Here is a 19,762-nt window from a genome sequence, read left to right as displayed (position 1 = left end):
AACTTAGACCCTTGGGAACCGGAAGAGAATCGAGGGATAAGTTTGTTGCGACTACGATATAACATCCCCTACCCTTAGTATAGGAGAAGAGATCATAACTATAGTTCGAAGTTCGACGTTCGGTGACTATAGTCGTCTTTAGAAACGAAAGGGTTAAAGTATTCAGAAGCGGCGTCGATTGATCTCCCGATGCTCGGTACCGTACTCTGCTATGTTGAGCGTGTCGTCATATGACGCCACCCGGATGTGGGCACTTTAACTATCTCTCTTGTAAATGATTCAGTTTGTCGTTCCATTTCCACGTTTCATTCATTGAATTGAAACGATTCGTATGCGATTTACGTTGTATTATGTGGATTTTAATATATTTTTGTAGGAGGGTATTTCATGTATCATCAATGGAACCGATTGAATAGGATGTTTCGTAATTTATCTCTCCGTTGTATGAATTTATCATTCCCAATGAGATAATATTATTTTAATGAAAAGTTTATCTTCCCTTTAATATTTTTCATCAGTTTACACTCCTGCCAGCAATTTCAATTTTGTAGCTACCATCAAACGCCCCGAAAGCTAAATCTGCAATTTTCGTTCTGTTTCCAATCCAACGCATCGGATCAAACGTTCCGATCAACAGACGAGCAATATGTTCGATTGATGAAAAATTTGGCACCGAAACCCGGGTGGAAGAGAGCAGCGTTGGATCATTTCCAATTGCGCGATCCAAACACTGTACCTGTTGAGTTGAAACACTGTTTACTCGGTCAGTGTAAGTAAATTAAGCCGTAAATTTGTCACCGGTTTGACAAACGAACTTCTCTAACCTCTGGAGTTCATTTAGGATGATTCGGGAAACGAGATGGGAAAAAAGGAGAAGCGTTTCCCGTGAAACGTCTGTTCCGACCTTCTTGTCAGGAGGAGAAAATAAATTGGTGATCTCACCAGGAATACTACGAAGGAACTTAATAGCATAGCCGACGGGAAGAGCTTCGCCTTGGAACCGTACCTACTTCTGATGATACGAAAGCCAGTTTGCTCGTACGTTTCGAAGAAATCGGATAAATAAAATAAAATAATTGTCCGGTGAAATTGTTTTACGCGGACAAGATACGTTTCTCATTTATGATTAAAGACGAAAACCCGTGGCATTGTCAGTTTTCTTGGGGAAGATTAATTCGATCACGGTCGTTCCAGCAACCACCGGAAGGTTGAAATTATAACGAATCAATCGTTCTTCCGGTATTCTGACCCGTTCTGTACCAGAAGGAACGGAGAAATGATTTTCAATTGAAATCAGAAGTTCTCCTTTTGCTTATTTCATAACAGTCTGCTGCAGTTGCATGTTTCATAGGGGTGAATAGCCGCAGAGCAATCGATTTCAGGTCTACAAGGGACAAGTGTTATTGCTCTCCCTTGAACGTTCTCAGTATGTTCTTCAACTAAGTCTTCAACTTTCCCAGCATTGTGCTGATGATTTCACTTCTTGAAAACGTGAATATCAATTTGCAATTTCACTTAATCGTTCGCTGAAATTGTTTCAGGAACCGGCACCGTTATTATCATAGCTTCCGCTCTCTGATTATTTGCTTTAGTTAAATCATTAAAACCGTGTTAATTCGGAACGGTGAAAATTATCTCGTCGCGATGATTTTTCTTTGAAATAAATATAATTAATTGAGAGAATCTTGGGAGGTACCTTCTATTTTCTAAAAATATTTCAATTTCTGGTAATATTGATTCCTGTGGATATCGAAGCGTCATATATGGGTGACATGGGAGTCGTACTGTTAATTACTGAACATTGATTTCGTAGGAGAAAGGGAATTAGCTGGTACAATAAGGGAGAAAGAAATCTTGGAACGTAATTAATGCTCGAAGGATCGAGGTTTTATCGTATTTCACTATCAGGATAAGAACCCGAGCGATAATCCAATGCCACTTAATCTCTTTGGAGATAGAATCAATTATGGTTTAAGTAGCATGGTTACTGTTTGCGCGTGAAAAATCGATCTTCGGTGATTACCAGAAAAATAAGAGTAATATTCTTCATCGATAAAATTAAAGGATACACAATTTGAATAAATTTTTTCATTTAACAGTCTACTTTCTTTACGGAGGTGGAGTATAATTCTTTGAACTGTTACACGAACATTGCGTTTATTATGCAAGAAATTGAAAAGTGTAATCCTTTGACGAAAGTAAAGTCATTTGACTAGACAACTTTGTTCATAACATCCTTCCCATGGCAAGAGATCATGAGATTCTTCGTTAAAACTATCTCGACTCGTGTAATATATCTGAGATTACGAGGATTAAAGTACTTTTAAAGAAGGTTTTATCTTGTATAAATCCTACTCTTACTTTGAACTAGTGTGACGATAAATTTCCCTTCGTTAAATGAACAAGTGTTTTACTTTATTAAAATTATGTATTTTAATTATAATAATATTGTGAATATTTTCGAAGCTATAATAATTTTACGATTACAACTGAATCAGTTTGTTGTTGTAACACGACATTTTAGGGTTTCATTGTGTTTCGGTTATTTCACCGACGCGTGAGTTATTCTTATTGTAGAAATAATAATTTTACGATTACAACTGAATCAGTTTGTTGTTGTAATACGACATTTTAGGGTATCAATGTGTTTCGGTTATTTCACCAACACGTGAGTTATTCTTATTGTAGAAATAATAATTTTGCGATTACAACTGAATCAGTTTGTTGTTGTAACACGACATTTTAGGGTTTCATTGTGTTTCGGTTATTTCACCGACGCGAGTTATTCTTATTATAGAAATAATAATTTTACGATTACAACTGAATCAGTTTGTTGTTGTAACACGACATTTTAGGGTTTCATTGTGTTTCGGTTATTTCACCGGCGCATGAGTTATTCTTATTGTAGAAACTTTGTGGAAGCTCTGTGTGACTATTTACACAGGATATGTAGACAACAATTGTCTGGAGAGGCGTCATAATAATCCTGTGTTATAAAGGATGTGTATAAACGGAGAGGACAGATAATCCATTGTTTCAGAAGCGAGCAAGTTATGCTCTTGGTTTAACCTTTCCTCTATGACGTTCCTCAGTCAAGAATCAGCCTTAAAATTCAGAATTTTTTTTTTTTTTCAAACACCCTCTATATTCTGTGAATAATATCGTCGTTTTGCGTTGCCTGTGTCACACTGGATATCCATCACTGAAATGTCGTGCCGCCACCCAAATCCTCTTTTTTTTTTTCTCTCTCTCGCGATATATCCATGAAATGGGGTCCACGAGAAGCATCCCCAATGGCAATGACAGGGGAAGGTCCTTCAGACGGTGAATTTTATTCAAATTATCGATCATTCGTAAGCGAAGTGCGCGAGCAAGCACTTTAATCATTTCGCCGTATTAAATTATCGAAATTAATATGCAGACGTGAATAAAATAATTTTGTTTATGATATTTTATTTGGATGGGTTGATCGATAATAATTAACGTAGTTTAATGCAAAAAAGTATAGAAAAATGAACGCATATTCTGTTATAATAATCGACGGCTGAAACATAAATATTTAACGACACGACAATGTATTTAATCGTCAATTTTCCGCACATCAGGGGCTGGAAAATTGTCGGCACATTTTGCGTAATTCGATGAAATTCCCATCATCGGTGTTTACAGCGAAGCAACACGTGAGACCGCCAAAAGTGGCGTCAGTCCTTTCCACCCCTTCGCGATACTGACATCGGTCGCCCGTGGTTCCAACGGAAGTAGTTTAAACGGCTGAGAATCCGTGTCTCTGATTGGTCGTTGCGCTCTGGGTCGATGGTGGTGGGGGGTGCCGGGTCGTCGCGAGCCTCGCAGTACCGCTTCGCTTGCCGACGTGTTGGGTTCGTTTCTCTGTACCTTTCGAATTAATTATCCTGGAATGTTTTTTTAACTTCGGTGACATTTCCTTCGTGATCGTAAAACATCTCTCTAATCTTCGTACGTGCGCGTGACAATAAACACATGCGAAGAAATGTATCTGTACACGTAGTCCGAGAAACGAATCGCGGAAATTATTGCACGTAGTAGTAGAACAATCTGCGAACACGGCTTGTGACTGTTGTTTCATAGTGGATACTTCCTGTTTAATCACGAATATTGCTGCTGTCTTTGAGAAAAGACCCAGCTGCTGTTCTTCTCGCCTGTTACTCGTCATTTCTTGGTGAGCCTTGATTTTTATATACAATTATAATAGAGAATGAAATAGAATATTAAGTCGACGTTTTCGTGGCGTGATCTTTCCTTGGACCATAAGCCCGAGCGTTATTAGGGATTTTGAATATCCCGCCGAATTGGGCACGAATAAAGAATGACAGGAGTGGTTTATATGTTCATATAATAAATTATAATGACAACGCTTTATGAATCTTTCTATTACAATAATTAATTTAAATGATTTTGTATTTAACATAGTAGACAATTTTAATGGCCGTGCGTTTCGTTCAGAAATTAATTTGAAAAATGAAACAACCTCGTTTTATAATTTAGAAAATATAAATTAGTGTATTCCTAATAAATAAGGATAATTAATGTAGATCATTTTATTTAATCAATACAGTCCTCGTTAATAATATAAATACTATAACTGACAGGGTAGATAATTATCAAATATAAAAACCTAACAATTTTTTATTCTTTTTAAACCGTCTGTTTTAGAGTTACCATGTATGTAAACGTACGTTTTCATGCTTTTCGTGTACTCGATAGTCATATTTGTACATGTACCTACCATGATTGATCGCTATTTATTTTTTTATTGGATATCCGCTGTTGAAACATATGAAAAAAATATTTCAAAAAGAAATATCGTTCAAGCAGTTATATGACGGTGTAGGTGTTCCAATTGAAGTGTTCGAGGTGAGAGCGAAAAAACAAAATCAGGAACGATTAATTCTTTTTTTTTTAATTTTACGAGTTATTAGTTTAACTTATTAGATAGCGGACGTTAAATATCCGATCACGCGATATCGCGTGCGCCCTTGCTGGTGCATAAGCGTTACGGTGCACAGGGACCGACTCAAAATTTTCCTTTTATTTTAAAATATGAAATTTTATTTAATTTTGGAGTGTTAGTTTTAATTTTTGTTAAGTCTGACTGTTTCTTTAACTACAGAAGTTAATTTGATACAGCCATTTCTAAATGTAAACGAAGTTTTCTTAGTAACTTCAGCATTAACGAGTCTCCGTGAAATCGTGTTTAATGTGTTTTTGAGTTCCTTATCTCGGCTGAAATAATAACTGTACCTCGCTGGTAAAAGTTGTAACGATTTACGAAAAGTTTGAATTACGAAAGTTCTTCAATTTATCAGACATTGTCTACTCTCTTTAGAACTTTCTTCTTATTCGCCGGAAAAATATTGGAAATTAAACTTTTTCATTCCATTAGGACGATCGATGTGTCGATCCCACGCATTAATTTAATTTCACCTCTTAATTCATTTACGTTCATCTAATTGAACGACTAAATTATGTTAATTGATAATCAAGAAACAAGTACATTTAATCCCGTTTTGATTGATAGATCAAACGATTTCATTTGATCAATTTTCTTCTTTTTTTAATATTTTAAGCGTGAAAATGGAAAAGAATTCAATTCTTATTTTAAAAGGGTAATCCTTTTGTTAATTAATCTTTAAAAAAAGATATAATAAAAATGGATTGCCCCGGGCAAGTGCCCAGCCCCTGCCCAGCGGTACAGGATTAATAAATCAATATAGATTTCTGATGGAAGGTTGAATAACAATAAAGAGAAAATAGGCAGAAAACGATCATTAAATTTTATATAAGAGCCATTAGAATGCATGAAATAGCATCGTAAACAACTGATTATTATTATCGATCACAGCTAATGAATTGAGATCAAAAGGCTTGAATTAATATCGAGCTTAGTTATTGTATTACAAATAGGTCGTATGGACTCACTTGACCGGTATCTGAAGTGCTTTGACCATAAAGGGCCACAACACTAGCCTACCAAGTGTAATACGATGTTACAGCAGACAATAAGGGTAGAGATGTGAGAACCCCTTAGTAAAGTAGTATTTAAAATAAAAATAAAAATGATACTTTGAATCAATTAAAATACATTATTTAATGTTACAAATTTCTAATTGGTACTTTAATGGTACTTTGCATAATTTCTACCTCTTTTCTGTATATTATTTGTTGCTAAGGTGAAAAGAGAATGTACCTCTTGTTTTCTTACTCGTCCAGTACAGTTGTTCAAGTTTTTACATCCTTTTGACGTCATTTACCCTCCATGTCTGACACTATCTAGTACAAAAAAACGGTAATTTTTCATTTTTACCGTGCTTCATGTTGTCTAGTTGTAATTTTTAATGAGTGCTAATCTTTCTTGTAATTTACTTTTTATTAAGAATTATTAGGAGTGGGTGGGTATCCAAAAAATTGGGTCGGGAATTTTTTTTCGGGGACCATCTTCAATTCGAAGCTTGGGTGCCCAAATTTTCGGGTATTCGAGTGCTCGAATTTTAATAATAGGGCAGGTAAATTTCTTGAGTGCTTATAAGCGCCAGTAGCAGTGAAAGGGTTGAGGCGTCCACCGCCACAGTAGAAATAGTCAATATTTAGTCAGACATACGATAAAATGGGTTATTTCTCAACTATCGGACAGGCAGTTTGTCTAACCCCTTTGTACGGTAATAGTGCATAGCTGAAACGTTTTCTACTCTTGGAACTATTATTGAAATACTTCGCATCGCACGTATATTTGCAATGGTATGCAGTTAAGAACCGCCCCCAGCATCTCCAACGATTTTCAAAACACAAAATTTCCAACAATTTTACAAACTCCAGCTCATGAATTATGATACAAGATTTCAAGTGTATTAAAGTAATTCATTTTTAGTTGAAATAATACTGTTTGAAAATAAGAGGAGAGATTCGTATGAATCTTTGTGGAATTTTCAGTCGGTAAAAGGGTACACTGGTTTTAAAGTTACAGCCCGAGGCATTTGGTCGGTGGGAGTGACTTTTTTGCGATGGAAAGACTATTGTGATATATTTTAAAAATTGTAAGATAAAACTGTGGATAATTGTTCTTTGAAAACCATCATTTTCATAAAGAACAAACTCGTTCCTTTTTAACCATCTATACATATAACATGTCTGACCCGATTTCATGACATAAAAGTATCGCAAAATAATACTTACGATACATCAATTCAAAGCTTAAGGTTTACTGAATATGACTACATAAATGCCCCATCGATACTCGTAATACAAAATGGCCGGATGTCGATTGCAACAAACATGACCGACTTCGAAACCTACAAAGTAAATTGTACCTTTTAACAAGGAATTCTCTATTCTATGTTAAGAATATCGACGAATCTTTGATATAGTAATTTTCTTCACACTTTGACCTTTAAATCGATGTACCATAAGTGCCATTTTCAGATACTTTGTCATTAAATTGACTAAGATTATCTGATAATTCATATTATCTTGATAATGCTGATGATCCCTGTTATCAAATATCCTTGTTCCATTTATACATTTATCACAGAAATACCATTAGTGGCTATACTAAACGTATTAAATACCACGAATTCCGAATGCACGTCTAAATTAACCGATATAATTGTTCTACCGCATGTGGCTCCTACGTATATCTATATTCATTAACCCATTAATTCGTTACTCGAGTAAAGGGAGCACAAAACCTAATAATTCTATTTTATTTTCGTGAACAAAGGATTCTTTATTTTATAACCAGCCTCCTATCACTTCGGAGAAACATTTAATATTTTATCTTTAAATTGTTCGTTGACGGGCATCAGTATCTCCTGGTTGAATTTATGCTGAAATTTCGCTTGAAAGGTAGTTGTAATTAATTATAATTAGAGACTGCCCTGGAATTCCACGTCTCGTGGACCCAACAAACATGTGTTCTTTAGTGTAAACGAGATTGCATAACTCAAATCTAACAGAATCCTCGTTTAATTGTAATTGAAACTCGCAGTCTATCTTAATTGAACCATTGGATCATTCAATAATTAGCATTACGGTTGATACGATTATTTGTTTGATTTTATAAAAATAATTCTTCGTAAGGTGGGTACGGCTTTCGCTTTAGATCTTTTAATTCACCCGATGTGTCTAAAGGAAGGTGAATCAAAAGGCAATTCCCTCTTCCTCCTTTCTTTATGTTCCAAGGATTGAACCGTGCTCGACAAGAACGGTAACGAGATCCTGCGAATCGGAAATGGGACTCTAAGAAACAACGATAAAGTTTCCTTGGAACACGTATCCGGGTGCGTTGCACGCATCGACGTTTCTCGAGCAATTTCAATCGATGACAAAGACAAGAATCTCCTGTTCCATTGCAAAGGATGATATTCTAAGAGTGAAGTATAAAGAGAAACTTTTCTAAGATATCAATTTCTCATCATAATGCACGAGTCTTTTCTATACCTGATAGAATTGTTTTACAAATTTCGAAAGTAACAGACGAAAACGTAAAAGGCAAAGTCAAGATTGTTTAAGGAAGGTAACAGACACGTGGGAAAACTGTGCTAAATTCAACAACGAAATTTATCGTGTTATCGTTCGATCTTCCTCCGCAACCCCTAATGTTCTTGGATTATTCCTGACCTCTTCGTCGCTCGTATCTTACGATCGTTCGACGCGAATCTTCGATTCCGTACGTGTTTTCTATGATAATAAATTTACCATGGAATCCGGAATGTTTGTGTTCCTAATCGACCGTGAAATATTTGACGTTACTGGTTTCGTGATTTAATACTTACTGAGATTGTTTTAGTCTGGTTTCCTGGTATTTTGGAATCAATATTTTATTATCAGTCCGCCATTCGTTATTTAAATAGAATATTCTTCGATCATTTATCATAATTACATTATACGAATAATGGTTATTAGCGAATTACACGAAAGCTTAGTTAACAGTTTGTACTTAATTATTGTATTAGATGAAACAGGTGTTATAAGCTCAAATAAAAGCCAGTGTACAGGTAACAAAGTTAAAGGCTAGAAATTACCACAACCTTGCTCGTTAATCACACGTTGCCCTCATTACGGTTAAGATTTACATGATCGTTAACCGTTCCCTATACACTGTAATTTAATAATAATTAATGAAGAAATAAGAATACAATAGATAATCATCCCCCGCTGTACTTTTATATTAGATTAATAACATTTTACAGAACAGCAGAGTGGCGCAGTGGAAGCGTGCTGGGCCCATAACCCAGAGGTCCGTGGATCGAAACCACGCTCTGCTAAGGGATGAAAAAGTGTTTTTTATTACTGAAGTAACGTTTTAACGATACATTTTTAATGAAATATTAATTTGCATAAAATGATTAATGATATTACAAATTGATATCAAAATGATTAATATTAGGGGTTGGTGGAAACGAAAATAATCTTACCCCATAATATTTGCCATCGCCATCGTGCTATAAAATTATCATGTTTGAATAATTCTAAGATCTTCTTGAACGTCTATACCAGCTATCTGTTAAATGAAGCGAAATACTATTCAATCCGAATAAAAATCTTTTCAGCCAACATAGCAGTCGTTTCGCGAAAGAACTTCACAAATCGATTTCCATTAGCAAGCCATTCCAGCGTGTTAAACCCTCGCTGTTCATCATATCTCGTTCTTTGACAGTGTTCTTCTTCTTCGTCTCTATCGAAGCATGCAAGGTCTCTCTTTCGTTTCTCCCTCGACAAAATCGATCATCACACGAGTCGTGTAATTTTTTTCTCTTCTTTGTCTTGGCGAAAATTCCTCGTTATTCGAAGCAATTAATTTCCCTTAGCACCTAATCTATAGAAATTCCGTTCCGTTAATTGAAAATAATTTAACGCGTTGATTATCGTGCCAGCCATGTTTGAGTGACGCTTGAATTTTCACAGGAATTCATCCCCCATATTCCGATATTATAATAATATTTCTAGAATTGTAGTACTTTAGAATTTTGGTAATTTGAAAATTTGAATGTTTAGATAATATTACAGAGGGTAGATCTACTGCCCTTGGAGAGAACGTGTTGAAACTGATAGCGATTGTTCGCAAAACGTTATTTCGCATGTAGCCAGCTAATAAAAGTGGAAGTATCGATTATCGTTCAACCAACAAGGAACAATCTTTGTCCCGATCAGTATTATTGTCCAATTATTGGAAGAATTCGAGAATGGACTCAGCTTCCTATTGGTTTTGTCCGTATCCTGTTCGCTCGGTTAATTGGATTTATTCACTGAAACGCATCTTCATTTCGTCGATATCCAAATAAGTTCTGCAACGTGATGGAACGTCCGCGATGTTACTTCGTTCGAAATCGGTTAAAAGAAAAGGATTCTATCAATTGGCAATTGACCTTTCGTTTCTTTTCTTCGAAGACTAAACACGTTCATAAATGCTACTTCTAACTAAATTTCAAACACAATCTAGAAATTTGCAAACGATGATTATTCAATTGTAGTAGAATCCAGAAGCAGTTAAAATTTACTCGGTTTAGCGTGGATAAGGACCAAGCCTCTGGGGTTAATTTGGCAAGTTTCAAACACTGTTACGCGAACCCTTAAAATAAAGGAACTTTTCCCGTTCCTTTCAAAATGGGTCACATCCTTATTTGTTTTCTACAAAGTTCCCAAACTTTTATCGACGACGTGTGACGTGTTACCAGGTTCCTTTTCATATGATACCAAACAACAAGTATGACGTAAAACGCGTACAAAGGGTTGTACCGCTGGTGAAATCGCGTGGCTAACTTTCACATGTATACGTGAAAAAAAAAAATATATATACAAAACAGCCAGCAACTTGGTGAACGCTTTAGCTTTATGCCTTGAAGAGTAGAACCGTGGTCGCGAAGCACGATCGATAGACTATCTAAAGCTGCACTCACCAGGTCTTTGCTTTATTGGATATCACTCGATATCTTTCAGGGAATCGCATTCGAGTGCGGTCGATTGATTCGAACACTGAGCACGGCTAAATCGTGCCTTCTTTATGACTAAATTTCACATTTCAGAATTACTTGTGCGAAAATTCTCGGAAGAAGTTCTAAGTTGTTGCAAATCTTGGGAATTGGAATGATGACTTAAAAGTATTGCAAAATTACACTTATATTGTATCGAATTAAAGATTGGAGCTTAAGAAAAATAACGGTATAAACGCTTCATTAATATTCTCGATACAGAACGATTGATTATTAATTAAAGCAAACAGTGAGCTATTTTAAGGTATATTAAGTTCGAAGATGATTTAATGACATAAAAGTGTCACAGGGTGACACTTGGAACACCTTGATTTCAAACTTAAGGTGTAATAAAAATGAAATTACGAGGGCTATTGATTTCATAGAATATACGATCATCGATGTATTAACACGTTGATTGGCGCGTTGATTATACTCGCCGTGTCTCGTACGGTGTGCTATAACAGAGATTATCGAGAACATTGAAAATTAATATTTTAATCTAACGCTTCGATTTCCTGTTTCAAACTGTTAGGATAATTACAGTGATACGGAGAGGTGTAAAGGAGTTTTTTTTAAATAATATTAATATTAAAATTTGATTACATTACGTGTAATTCCAGTATAAAAACGCTATTTTTTTATTTTATTTTTTTTAATTTCGTCGTTTATGATTAAAAATTCTGATGCACTCTATCTCTGTTGACCAGTTTAGCAGCATCACTCAGAGAAGGATATTACGTTCTGTAAATACATGAATTTCAATTTAACTTGGCGACAACGTAAAACGAACGGAGAGTAAACGTCACTTCCATTTCACTGTAATTCTCATTTACTTATTCAATGCTTCACATATTCCGATATAAAATCCTTGCGATCGACATTAAACGTGTTCAATATTAATGAAGCTAAAAATATAATTAACTACGTGTCACGTCTCAATTGGGGTCATTTATTAACCTGAAATGTACCTTTGATATCTCCTTAAAATATCGAAAAAAATTGTATTCAAATAAGACTAAATTTAAGCTTCAAATATTTAAATTTATTTTCTTTCATTTTTATCGATTTTTACATACAATCAGAGTGAATAATTTGAAATTCAGAAATGTACCAAAAAGTCTTTGATCATATTTTTAATAACCTTTTGCATGAATTGTGGGTTCAAAGTTTAATATCAAAGCAGTGTATTTCGAAGGTGCGCAAGTTTCTGCATGCCATTGGATATACGTCAAGCATTCCTGTATTCGATGAAATGCAGCCTTTGCTCTGCTGGCCTTGTAGATTAACGACGATGTAGAAGCAAGGTTTTGCGTTTCAACTTCAAAGTCACAGCGTTCATGAAATACAGTAAATCGTAAGGTAGAAGTTACAAAATAAAAGAAAATTATTTCTCTAGAAGTAAAACACATTAAAAAATGCTGAAACACTTGACAATATTCTGCTATGTGATTTATAATTTTATTTAAATTCGTTTAGCAAAGTAAGTAATTCAAATTTTCGCGCGTAAGTTAGACGGTCCGCCAGAGGCCTATATATAGGGGACCCCTTTCGCTAGACCGTCATTCTCCGCGGGACTGCGTACGGGAAGGATGGTAAGCCGGGGCATCGCCATTTTCCCCAGGGAAAGCTGATTTGATCGCGAATGTACAATCGTAGATATTATTTGTTTGCAAAGGAAGAAAAGTACAGAATTTAGAATAAACAAAAAGAAGAAGATTAAATGGAAGGATCAATATTAACGATATCAGAGAGGAGTTTCTTTTGAAAAACTTGATACCATGGATAAAAGTGGTACCAAACTTTGACATTCAATATCTATCGAACTTTGACATTCAATATCTATCGGAACATGGATAGTAAACACACGTTCGCATACGGAACTAGGAACACTCGTATTGGAATCGCAAATAAGAGGATATGGGAACGCGTGCAAATTATTGATTGTGCAATTTATTTTAAAATTTTTGCTGTCGAGTTGGATAAAAAAACAAGTAGCTGGAGTTCGAAAAAGTTGAATTGTACTTATCTTGTAAATAAATAAATGTGAATTGTATTGTTTTAAGGGTCTTAAATTCAAAAATATTCGTGGGAATTTCATAAAATAATGTAGCCATTTAATCAATTGTGTCAATGATTTATTATAATTCAATTATGCAAATTATGCAGTAAAATGTATTGAAATGTATTAAAATAGAGAATTAATCGAATGAGACAAACGTATCCATGCGAGAGATTCAATGAAATTATAGATTTAATTAGCGACACACGCAAACGCCACCTCGACAAGAACCACCCCTACGACGTTGAGCTAAGCACTTGATGGCGCAAGCAGAGTGATTTACGGTGAACCATTGAGATTGCCATGATAGAACGTCGCAAGTTACACGCCGTTGTCGAAGGGGTGTCAAATCTGTGGATTCATCTGACGATTCCACTTGTCTGGGCTCAACACCGCCTGATCCGTCCTCGATTGGTTCTATAAAAATATTTAAGCGTTTAGGGAAAAAGAAATTTTTTTAGATTTGTAGTTTTTAGTCTCTTAGAAACTAGATACATGGAAATAACCAATTGTCAGCATGGCAATTAAGGTGGTAAACACCTCCCAAAATAAAAATTACTTTAACTAGCAATTACTTATTCCAAATTATAAATACAAACGAAGGATTTATGTAGGCAATTTTGTAAAATTTTAAACTTTAAATTAGTGTACCTGAAGTGTTTTTTTATAATAATTTTATGTCATCAAATCTAATAAGAAGAATTCCATTGTAATCCTAGCTTATATTAGAACAAGCCTACTAATCTGAGGGCTCGAGTTCAAATCTCCTTCGGTGCATAATTTTTTTTTTTCAATATTTTTGTTTTTTCATTAAAGTTAATTAGCAATTGTTCATTTTTTAAATTATAAATATACATACATGTTACTTACTTAATTCATAAACTGGTCCATCATAAACTGCTTCCGGGACACTTGCACCGTAAACGCAGGCAATGGTAGCCAAAATACAAACAACCGTGAGTTTCATGTTTCTTACAACAGAAATTGTATCGTGAACTTGAGAGAGCGAATTTCTTCCTACTTCTGCAATTCCTTCAGTGTGATTCCTGAATGATACTCACGGAACGAAGATGGTCCTTTATATACTGCATCAAATCTTGAAATAGACCATTCTTCCTCGGTCTCCATCCTTTTTCCTTGTCCACTTCCTTTTCCTGTGGAATTTCCTTCTGCATCCCGCAATCAAGATTTCTATATATAATAATAATTATATCTTACACTGTTGTCATAAAAATTTGTTGTAAATAAAAAAAAAAAAAATATCACTTGCACCCCTTTCGTTCTAAGTGCTTCGTATGACAAAGTTTGAAGTAGAGCACGTTTCAAATTTGCAGCCCCTTTGTATGTAGAAAAATCATTCGGTTCGATGATCCGCGAAAATAAAGGAGGAGTTCGCTGATTCTGCGGATAAAAATAAACCGTATTTTATAAATCGATATCGTTCACTTAAGAACGAAATTTCTTTGGAAATTCAGACGTCTAGCCATGGACAAATACACTTTTATTAGTCTGTTGCTATATTTTCAAAACTTTTATGGTAAGTCTAATGCAATTCGATGACGTTACATCAATTAAGAGCTTAAATTTGTTGAAAATAACTGTACTTCTGTAAATTGATTTTCGAAATGGTTTAATCAAAATGTATTGACGGAGAGTGGAAGGCAAAGTTAACGTCAAGTGAATCGATGTCACGCTTCTCCTGGGAATAAAGTTAACATCGAATTTCTGTTCACAAACAAAAATCGATTCAACTTCCAAAACGAACCGACTTTCGTCAACTTTTCTACCGTTCTAATGTACCTTTTATTAGTAGAAGCATAAATCACGTGCATTTCTTTTTATTGCAAATTTTTGCAGAAATTAAAATTTTTAATGAATCATCCAATTAACCGACTTTCTATTTTTCTTACAGGGGAACTTTTTAAAATCAAGATGAGGCGGCAATCGTATAATACAAATTTGAGTACCGGAAGTGGTGGCGAACCACAGATCATCGTGGAGGAAAGCACGCTAGGCGAAGAGGAAGCGGAGCGACGTAGAAACGAATCACCTCCTCGATGTTTGGATCCAGATTCACCATCCTTGAATCCTTATCTTCTGTCCCCATGGAGAGAAACCAGGAAGCATTCTTTGCCGACTCCACAGTGCACTTCCGGGATAACCGCGTCTCAGGTATCGTCTTATGATTATGTCAGGATAGCACTCAACAACCACATCCTTCATTTTTATTTTTATCTAAGACGCTTAATCCCTCGGTTCATCGAGGATAACATTTTATAAAATTATATCGGTGAAAGGTTTTACAGTTTTAAGAAGTTGTTTAATTATCCTGTTTAGTTGTTGCAAGAAAGAATTTTTCCTTCCAGGTTTCTACATTTTTATTTTGTGATTTTTGTCAGGAAATTTTAATTACAAAGTTTGTTAATTTTCTATGTATTTTTTATTCTTATTCATTGTATTCTATGAATCATAGGTGAGACGATTAAGTGAACGAGGAGGAGAAGGATCAGGACCGTCTCCAAGGGAGGCCGCCTTCCTTGCCACTTTGTCTCAAGCACCAGCCCCTCAATCTGGTGGACGAAGACACTCGGTTGTTACAATTTCGAGGGTACCACCGACTTTATTTGGCCGTAATCGTCGTGAATCAATCGCTGCTTTTCCTCTCGGAGGCGCGACTAGAATATTGCCCGGTCGTAGAGATTCGAAGTCTGGAATATCTGGACCGCCCAGTAACAGCGGAAGTACCCATAATCTTCAGCTAGACATCATGGATGATATCGCTGAGATAAAGGCGCGGAAAGTAAGAACTTTATTATGTTAAATACTTGGAAGTCCCAAGGGAAGGTCTAAGAATGTCCACGAAATTTACAACTTCAGTATTTTTCATTTCAATTAAAATTGTGAAATTTTCAGATTCAATTGTGTTTAATAATTATAAATGGATGAATTATTCATTTGAGCTTGTCAAAGGTCCATTTACACACAATGGTACCACCATCGTACCGTCATAATCTCTTCCTCTCCATTATCTATTTCCCTCGTACCGTAGGTTGAAAACAAAAGCAAAAGGTACTCGATGTCGTATCCAGATCACAACCCCTATCAGAACGTTTATACAATGGGAGCGGTTAAATAATTCCATTTAAATAAATACCAGTGATCCAGATATCTTTGGCAAAATTGTTGAAAGGAATGTTCTAACATAGGAATAATATGTTTCAGGTGCGTCTGAAGATGTACAAAACATCCACGGAACAAGTATGCGAGATTCAACCCTTAGAGGGTAACAGTTCTACTCAACGTTACACGCAGTACCAGAAACGACGATTCTCCGAATTACCTCCTCCCGCGATGTCTCCTACATCTTCCCTTCGAAGACGAGCCTCGGAGTTGCCCAGAGCGGTGAGCACATCCGTAGCCGGGGCAGCAGGAATCGTGTGCTCTAATACAGATCTGATATCGATACTGAGCTCCCTGGCATCGTCCGCGACAGAGATCAACCGATGCGGGGAAGAGAGCTCGCGAGAGGATAGTAAATCAAGTTGGTCGGGTAAAACAACCGAGCAAAAACGAAATCGATTGAAAAGCTTTCGTTCGAACAGCTTCGACGTGTCCATACTTCATGGGGCTAAGAGCAAGCTCGCTGGTTCCTCGAAGGCAACAACGGCATCCGTTATGGCACCGTCGAATTGGTTCACGAAGAGGCATCAGCCGATGTCGAAGAAACAGAAACCCGAGGACCTGATCACGGCTAGTTTGAATTTCAAGTTTGATAAGTCCAAGGTCGTGAAGGCGGTCAAGGAAACTCTTGGAAGGACCTCCCCCACTAGCGAAACCAGACACAAAGTTGTCTGGGATGGGAGCAGCGGAACCAAGGTGGATGCTCAGGTGAGGGGAGGGGATAACTTTGCACTATTATGAAAAATTTTAATTTTATTTATCACAGGTATTGGGCAGTGCAATAGAAAAGATCTTGACCCAAAGAGGAGGTGACACTGAGACACCATCGGCTTCAACGAGCAAAGCTTCGATATCACCGAATAAACCAAAAGCTAGTAAGGTAACAAGCTGGTTTTCAGGTAACAACAAGGACCAGGAACAGAACGAATCCTGTGAACCTGGGATTTGTTCTTCCTTGAAAGATTTATTCGTTAAGTAGTATGGAAACACAAACGTGGGTCTCGCGAAATTAATTAACAGTTCTTCGTTTAAGAATTTGTTCCGAGATTAACGCGACCTAATCTGATGACTGACAATCTATTTTAAGTTACAAGCTATTATCTCGGGAAAATGAATAATTTGTGACAATTTCTGTTTTTGTTTTCTACGCGTTTCTATTACTATTATTCCCGTATTAAACCTCGTCAAAGATATACGTATTAAATACAAGATAAATGTAACAGCTTTAGGGATGTACCTTTTTTATTATACTTTTTTACCGTTTATATTAGGTTTATAATAATTGCACTGAAATATCGCAGCTCTAAAGGGGAGGGTTGCTTTGGGTCGTCGCCTACGTCGAAGATTAAGTCAAAGCATTCCTAAGAACATGGGTGATGAATTCCTATAGAAAATTAAAGAATGGATGATATGGCAATCAATGTGTTAAATAAGATAGATGTGCAAATTCCGCCAGTGTTTCCAAATTCGCCATCCATAAGAAAATTATAAACTAACAATAGCATTAGTGTAGAGTTACATTTAGTTGCTTCCTTTTTTACATTATTATTTACAAGTTACTAACGGCAATAATAATATTTCATACGTGTTAATTCGTGTGCAGAGTGAGTGACAATTGTCATTCTTGAATCTGTCGATATAACAAATTTTCCCATATTTTCATACACGTGCAAATGAAAATTTCCGACATTAATGCTACCCTCCCTTGACCCCATTTCATTAAAAAAAAAACAATACTTGAGTAATGTTGCTAAATAAAATGTAATGCGTGTATTTATTTGCCTTTGCGGGTCAAAGGCTCGTCGGATGATTGTAATATATTATATATTGTATGAATATATATATATATATATATATACATGTACGCAATAATTGTGTGTATAAAAAAATTAATCATATACTTTTAATAACGATGCGATGAATTGTATAGTAAAATATCGTATAGATTATTGGAACGTAAGTAACATTTATGTTACACCATTCGATCATCGTTGAAATAATCTTCAAATGATTGTAATGAATAAATGTGACCAACTTATGGGAATCTCGTCCAGAGTATTGAGAAAAATAATGTATTTAATGGATTTACATGTTTCATTAAATATGACTGTTACGTACATGTATTGTTACTTGTACGAAATAGCGTTAAATATTATCCTGATATTGTATTTATTGTTTCACCTTTCGCAGTGTTAATAAAGGCTACAATCATTCGAACGCAATTGTTTTCGATCTGAAAGATTTGCAAATTAATGGATTTATTTGTGATAGGCTAGGTGAACAATAATTTCAAAACATAATTTATTTTAAAAATTGATTCCTGTAAGTTTAATCATAAGACATTCAAAAAAACCGCCGTGAGCAGTGAAGTGACGCCATCTTGTGTTGTAAGGAGCTTTCCCATATCGTCGATAGAGAGCGCAAAAAATATTTTTATTTTTAGTTCTCCTTTCCAACACCAGAATGCGTCATCGTGCAGAAAATTGTCGATATGTTAGCATAGACAAAGGGATAGAACGTAAATATAACAGATGTCGCTATGTGAGTATCAAACACGTTCTGTTACCTACATGCTCATTGGTTCTTGGCATTTGGTGGGGTGGGTGTGACACCACGACGCATGTTCGTACGTTCTATCGAATATGTTGAGTGACAGGTGGTGTAGTAGTTCTGTTACATACTGTGGATCGAGGATACAGCTCGTATCCTCGGATCACGCGATCGGCACGTTGTTAATCGTAGGTGTCAGTGTTAAGTTTTGTGATGCATACCACGATATCACGCGAACTGCCTGAGAGATTTAACTCCGTAAGAAGAGGTGAGTCCCTATCATTCTTAACAATAAGATTTGAAATCCTTCCAATTTGATAGTCGGCTTTATGTTTATACATTTACAGGATCAACGAAATTTTCTTTATATTAAAAACAGGTTTTAATCATTTTTCAGTTACATTTTTATGATTAAGTTATTTTTCATTGAATATTTCAAACGTGCATTATCATTCTTACGCATAAGTGCAAGAGATACCAGATCATTCCAGCAGCTTTTCTAGTTCCTCTCATTCATTCAGATGATTACATAGTCAGTTTTCCATTCGGTGTTTAATTAATGGTTTATTACATCCAGTAAAAATATTTTATTGTGTAACAGTGAAATTATTGGAACCGTTATGCACGAATATACACATGCGTATTGTCCTGTCCTTTCTGTGTTTAGATTACCATTTGCACGTAATTCGTTTAATTAATAACCTGCTCTGACTGCATAAACAGCCATGACGATTTTACATAACGATGTGAGCTGTGAATGCAATCTTATCGTTCACACATGGTATTCAATATGTAAATTGTTAGAGTGAAAAAAAAGAAGAGTCTCGATGTAATCTTGGGAGAGGTTTGGTATCGTTGATGAGTTTTTGGTATGAAAAATGGACAATTTATTTTTTTCCAGTGGTTTTGAGACAGCTAGACAACAAACGAGGAGTAGGGCCATACGGAATTTTGTTTCTGTGAGTAA

The 19,762-nt window shown here is 35.7% G+C and overlaps 3 protein-coding genes and 1 non-coding gene across 9 annotated transcripts in view; 3 read left to right on the top strand and 1 right to left on the bottom strand.

The window, feature by feature from the left end:
- The first annotated feature begins 9,227 nt into the window (after positions 1-9,227).
- On the top strand, positions 9,228-9,299 carry TRNAM-CAU (transfer RNA methionine (anticodon CAU)). Its single transcript has one exon. It is a non-coding gene; the product is annotated as a tRNA-Met (tRNA).
- Positions 9,300-13,115: 3,816 nt separating this feature from the next.
- Def2 (defensin 2) lies at positions 13,116-14,116 on the bottom strand. The gene is made up of 2 exons (XM_034330955.2): positions 13,936-14,116; positions 13,116-13,482 (listed from the first exon to the last, which is right to left on the bottom strand). The coding sequence occupies exons 1-2, from the start codon at positions 14,030-14,032 to the stop codon at positions 13,262-13,264; spliced, it is 318 nt and encodes a 105-aa protein (XP_034186846.2). The 5' UTR covers positions 14,033-14,116; the 3' UTR covers positions 13,116-13,261.
- Positions 14,117-14,997: 881 nt separating this feature from the next.
- LOC117607342 (uncharacterized) lies at positions 14,998-17,224 on the top strand. Its single transcript, XM_034330938.2, has 4 exons — positions 14,998-15,237; positions 15,539-15,865; positions 16,288-16,953; positions 17,012-17,224. The coding sequence occupies exons 1-4, from the start codon at positions 14,998-15,000 to the stop codon at positions 17,222-17,224; spliced, it is 1,446 nt and encodes a 481-aa protein (XP_034186829.2).
- Positions 17,225-18,832: 1,608 nt separating this feature from the next.
- LOC117607338 (uncharacterized) overlaps positions 18,833-19,762 on the top strand; it is a 28,416-nt gene continuing 27,486 nt past the window's right edge. The window contains exons 1-2 of one of the 6 annotated variants that reach the window (XM_076692064.1): positions 18,833-19,063; positions 19,697-19,754. The gene's annotated coding sequence lies outside the window, so the exon portion shown is untranslated. The remainder of the gene's footprint in view (positions 19,064-19,696; positions 19,755-19,762) is intronic. The other 5 variants (XR_004582166.2, XM_034330921.2, XM_034330918.2 and 2 more) reach the window with 5 other exon arrangements.

Source organism: Osmia lignaria, chromosome 14, assembly GCF_051020975.1.
Source record: "Osmia lignaria lignaria isolate PbOS001 chromosome 14, iyOsmLign1, whole genome shotgun sequence".
Classification (NCBI taxonomy): domain Eukaryota; kingdom Metazoa; phylum Arthropoda; class Insecta; order Hymenoptera; family Megachilidae; genus Osmia; species Osmia lignaria.
The sequence above is the reverse complement of the archived record's forward strand: the minus strand, read 5'-3'. Positions and strand labels throughout refer to the sequence as shown.

Coding starts and splice junctions, on each gene's coding strand:
- Def2 (XM_034330955.2), bottom strand. CDS start 14,032: ATGAAACTCACGGTTGTTTGTATTTTGGCTACCATTGCCTGCGTTTAC. Junction 13,483..13,935: donor TGGACCAGTTTATGAATTAA/GTAAGTAACATG, acceptor ATATTTTTATAG/AACCAATCGAGGACGGATCA.
- LOC117607342 (XM_034330938.2), top strand. CDS start 14,998: ATGAGGCGGCAATCGTATAATACAAATTTGAGTACCGGAAGTGGTGGC. Junction 15,238..15,538: donor CCGGGATAACCGCGTCTCAG/GTATCGTCTTAT, acceptor TATGAATCATAG/GTGAGACGATTAAGTGAACG. Junction 15,866..16,287: donor CTGAGATAAAGGCGCGGAAA/GTAAGAACTTTA, acceptor AATATGTTTCAG/GTGCGTCTGAAGATGTACAA.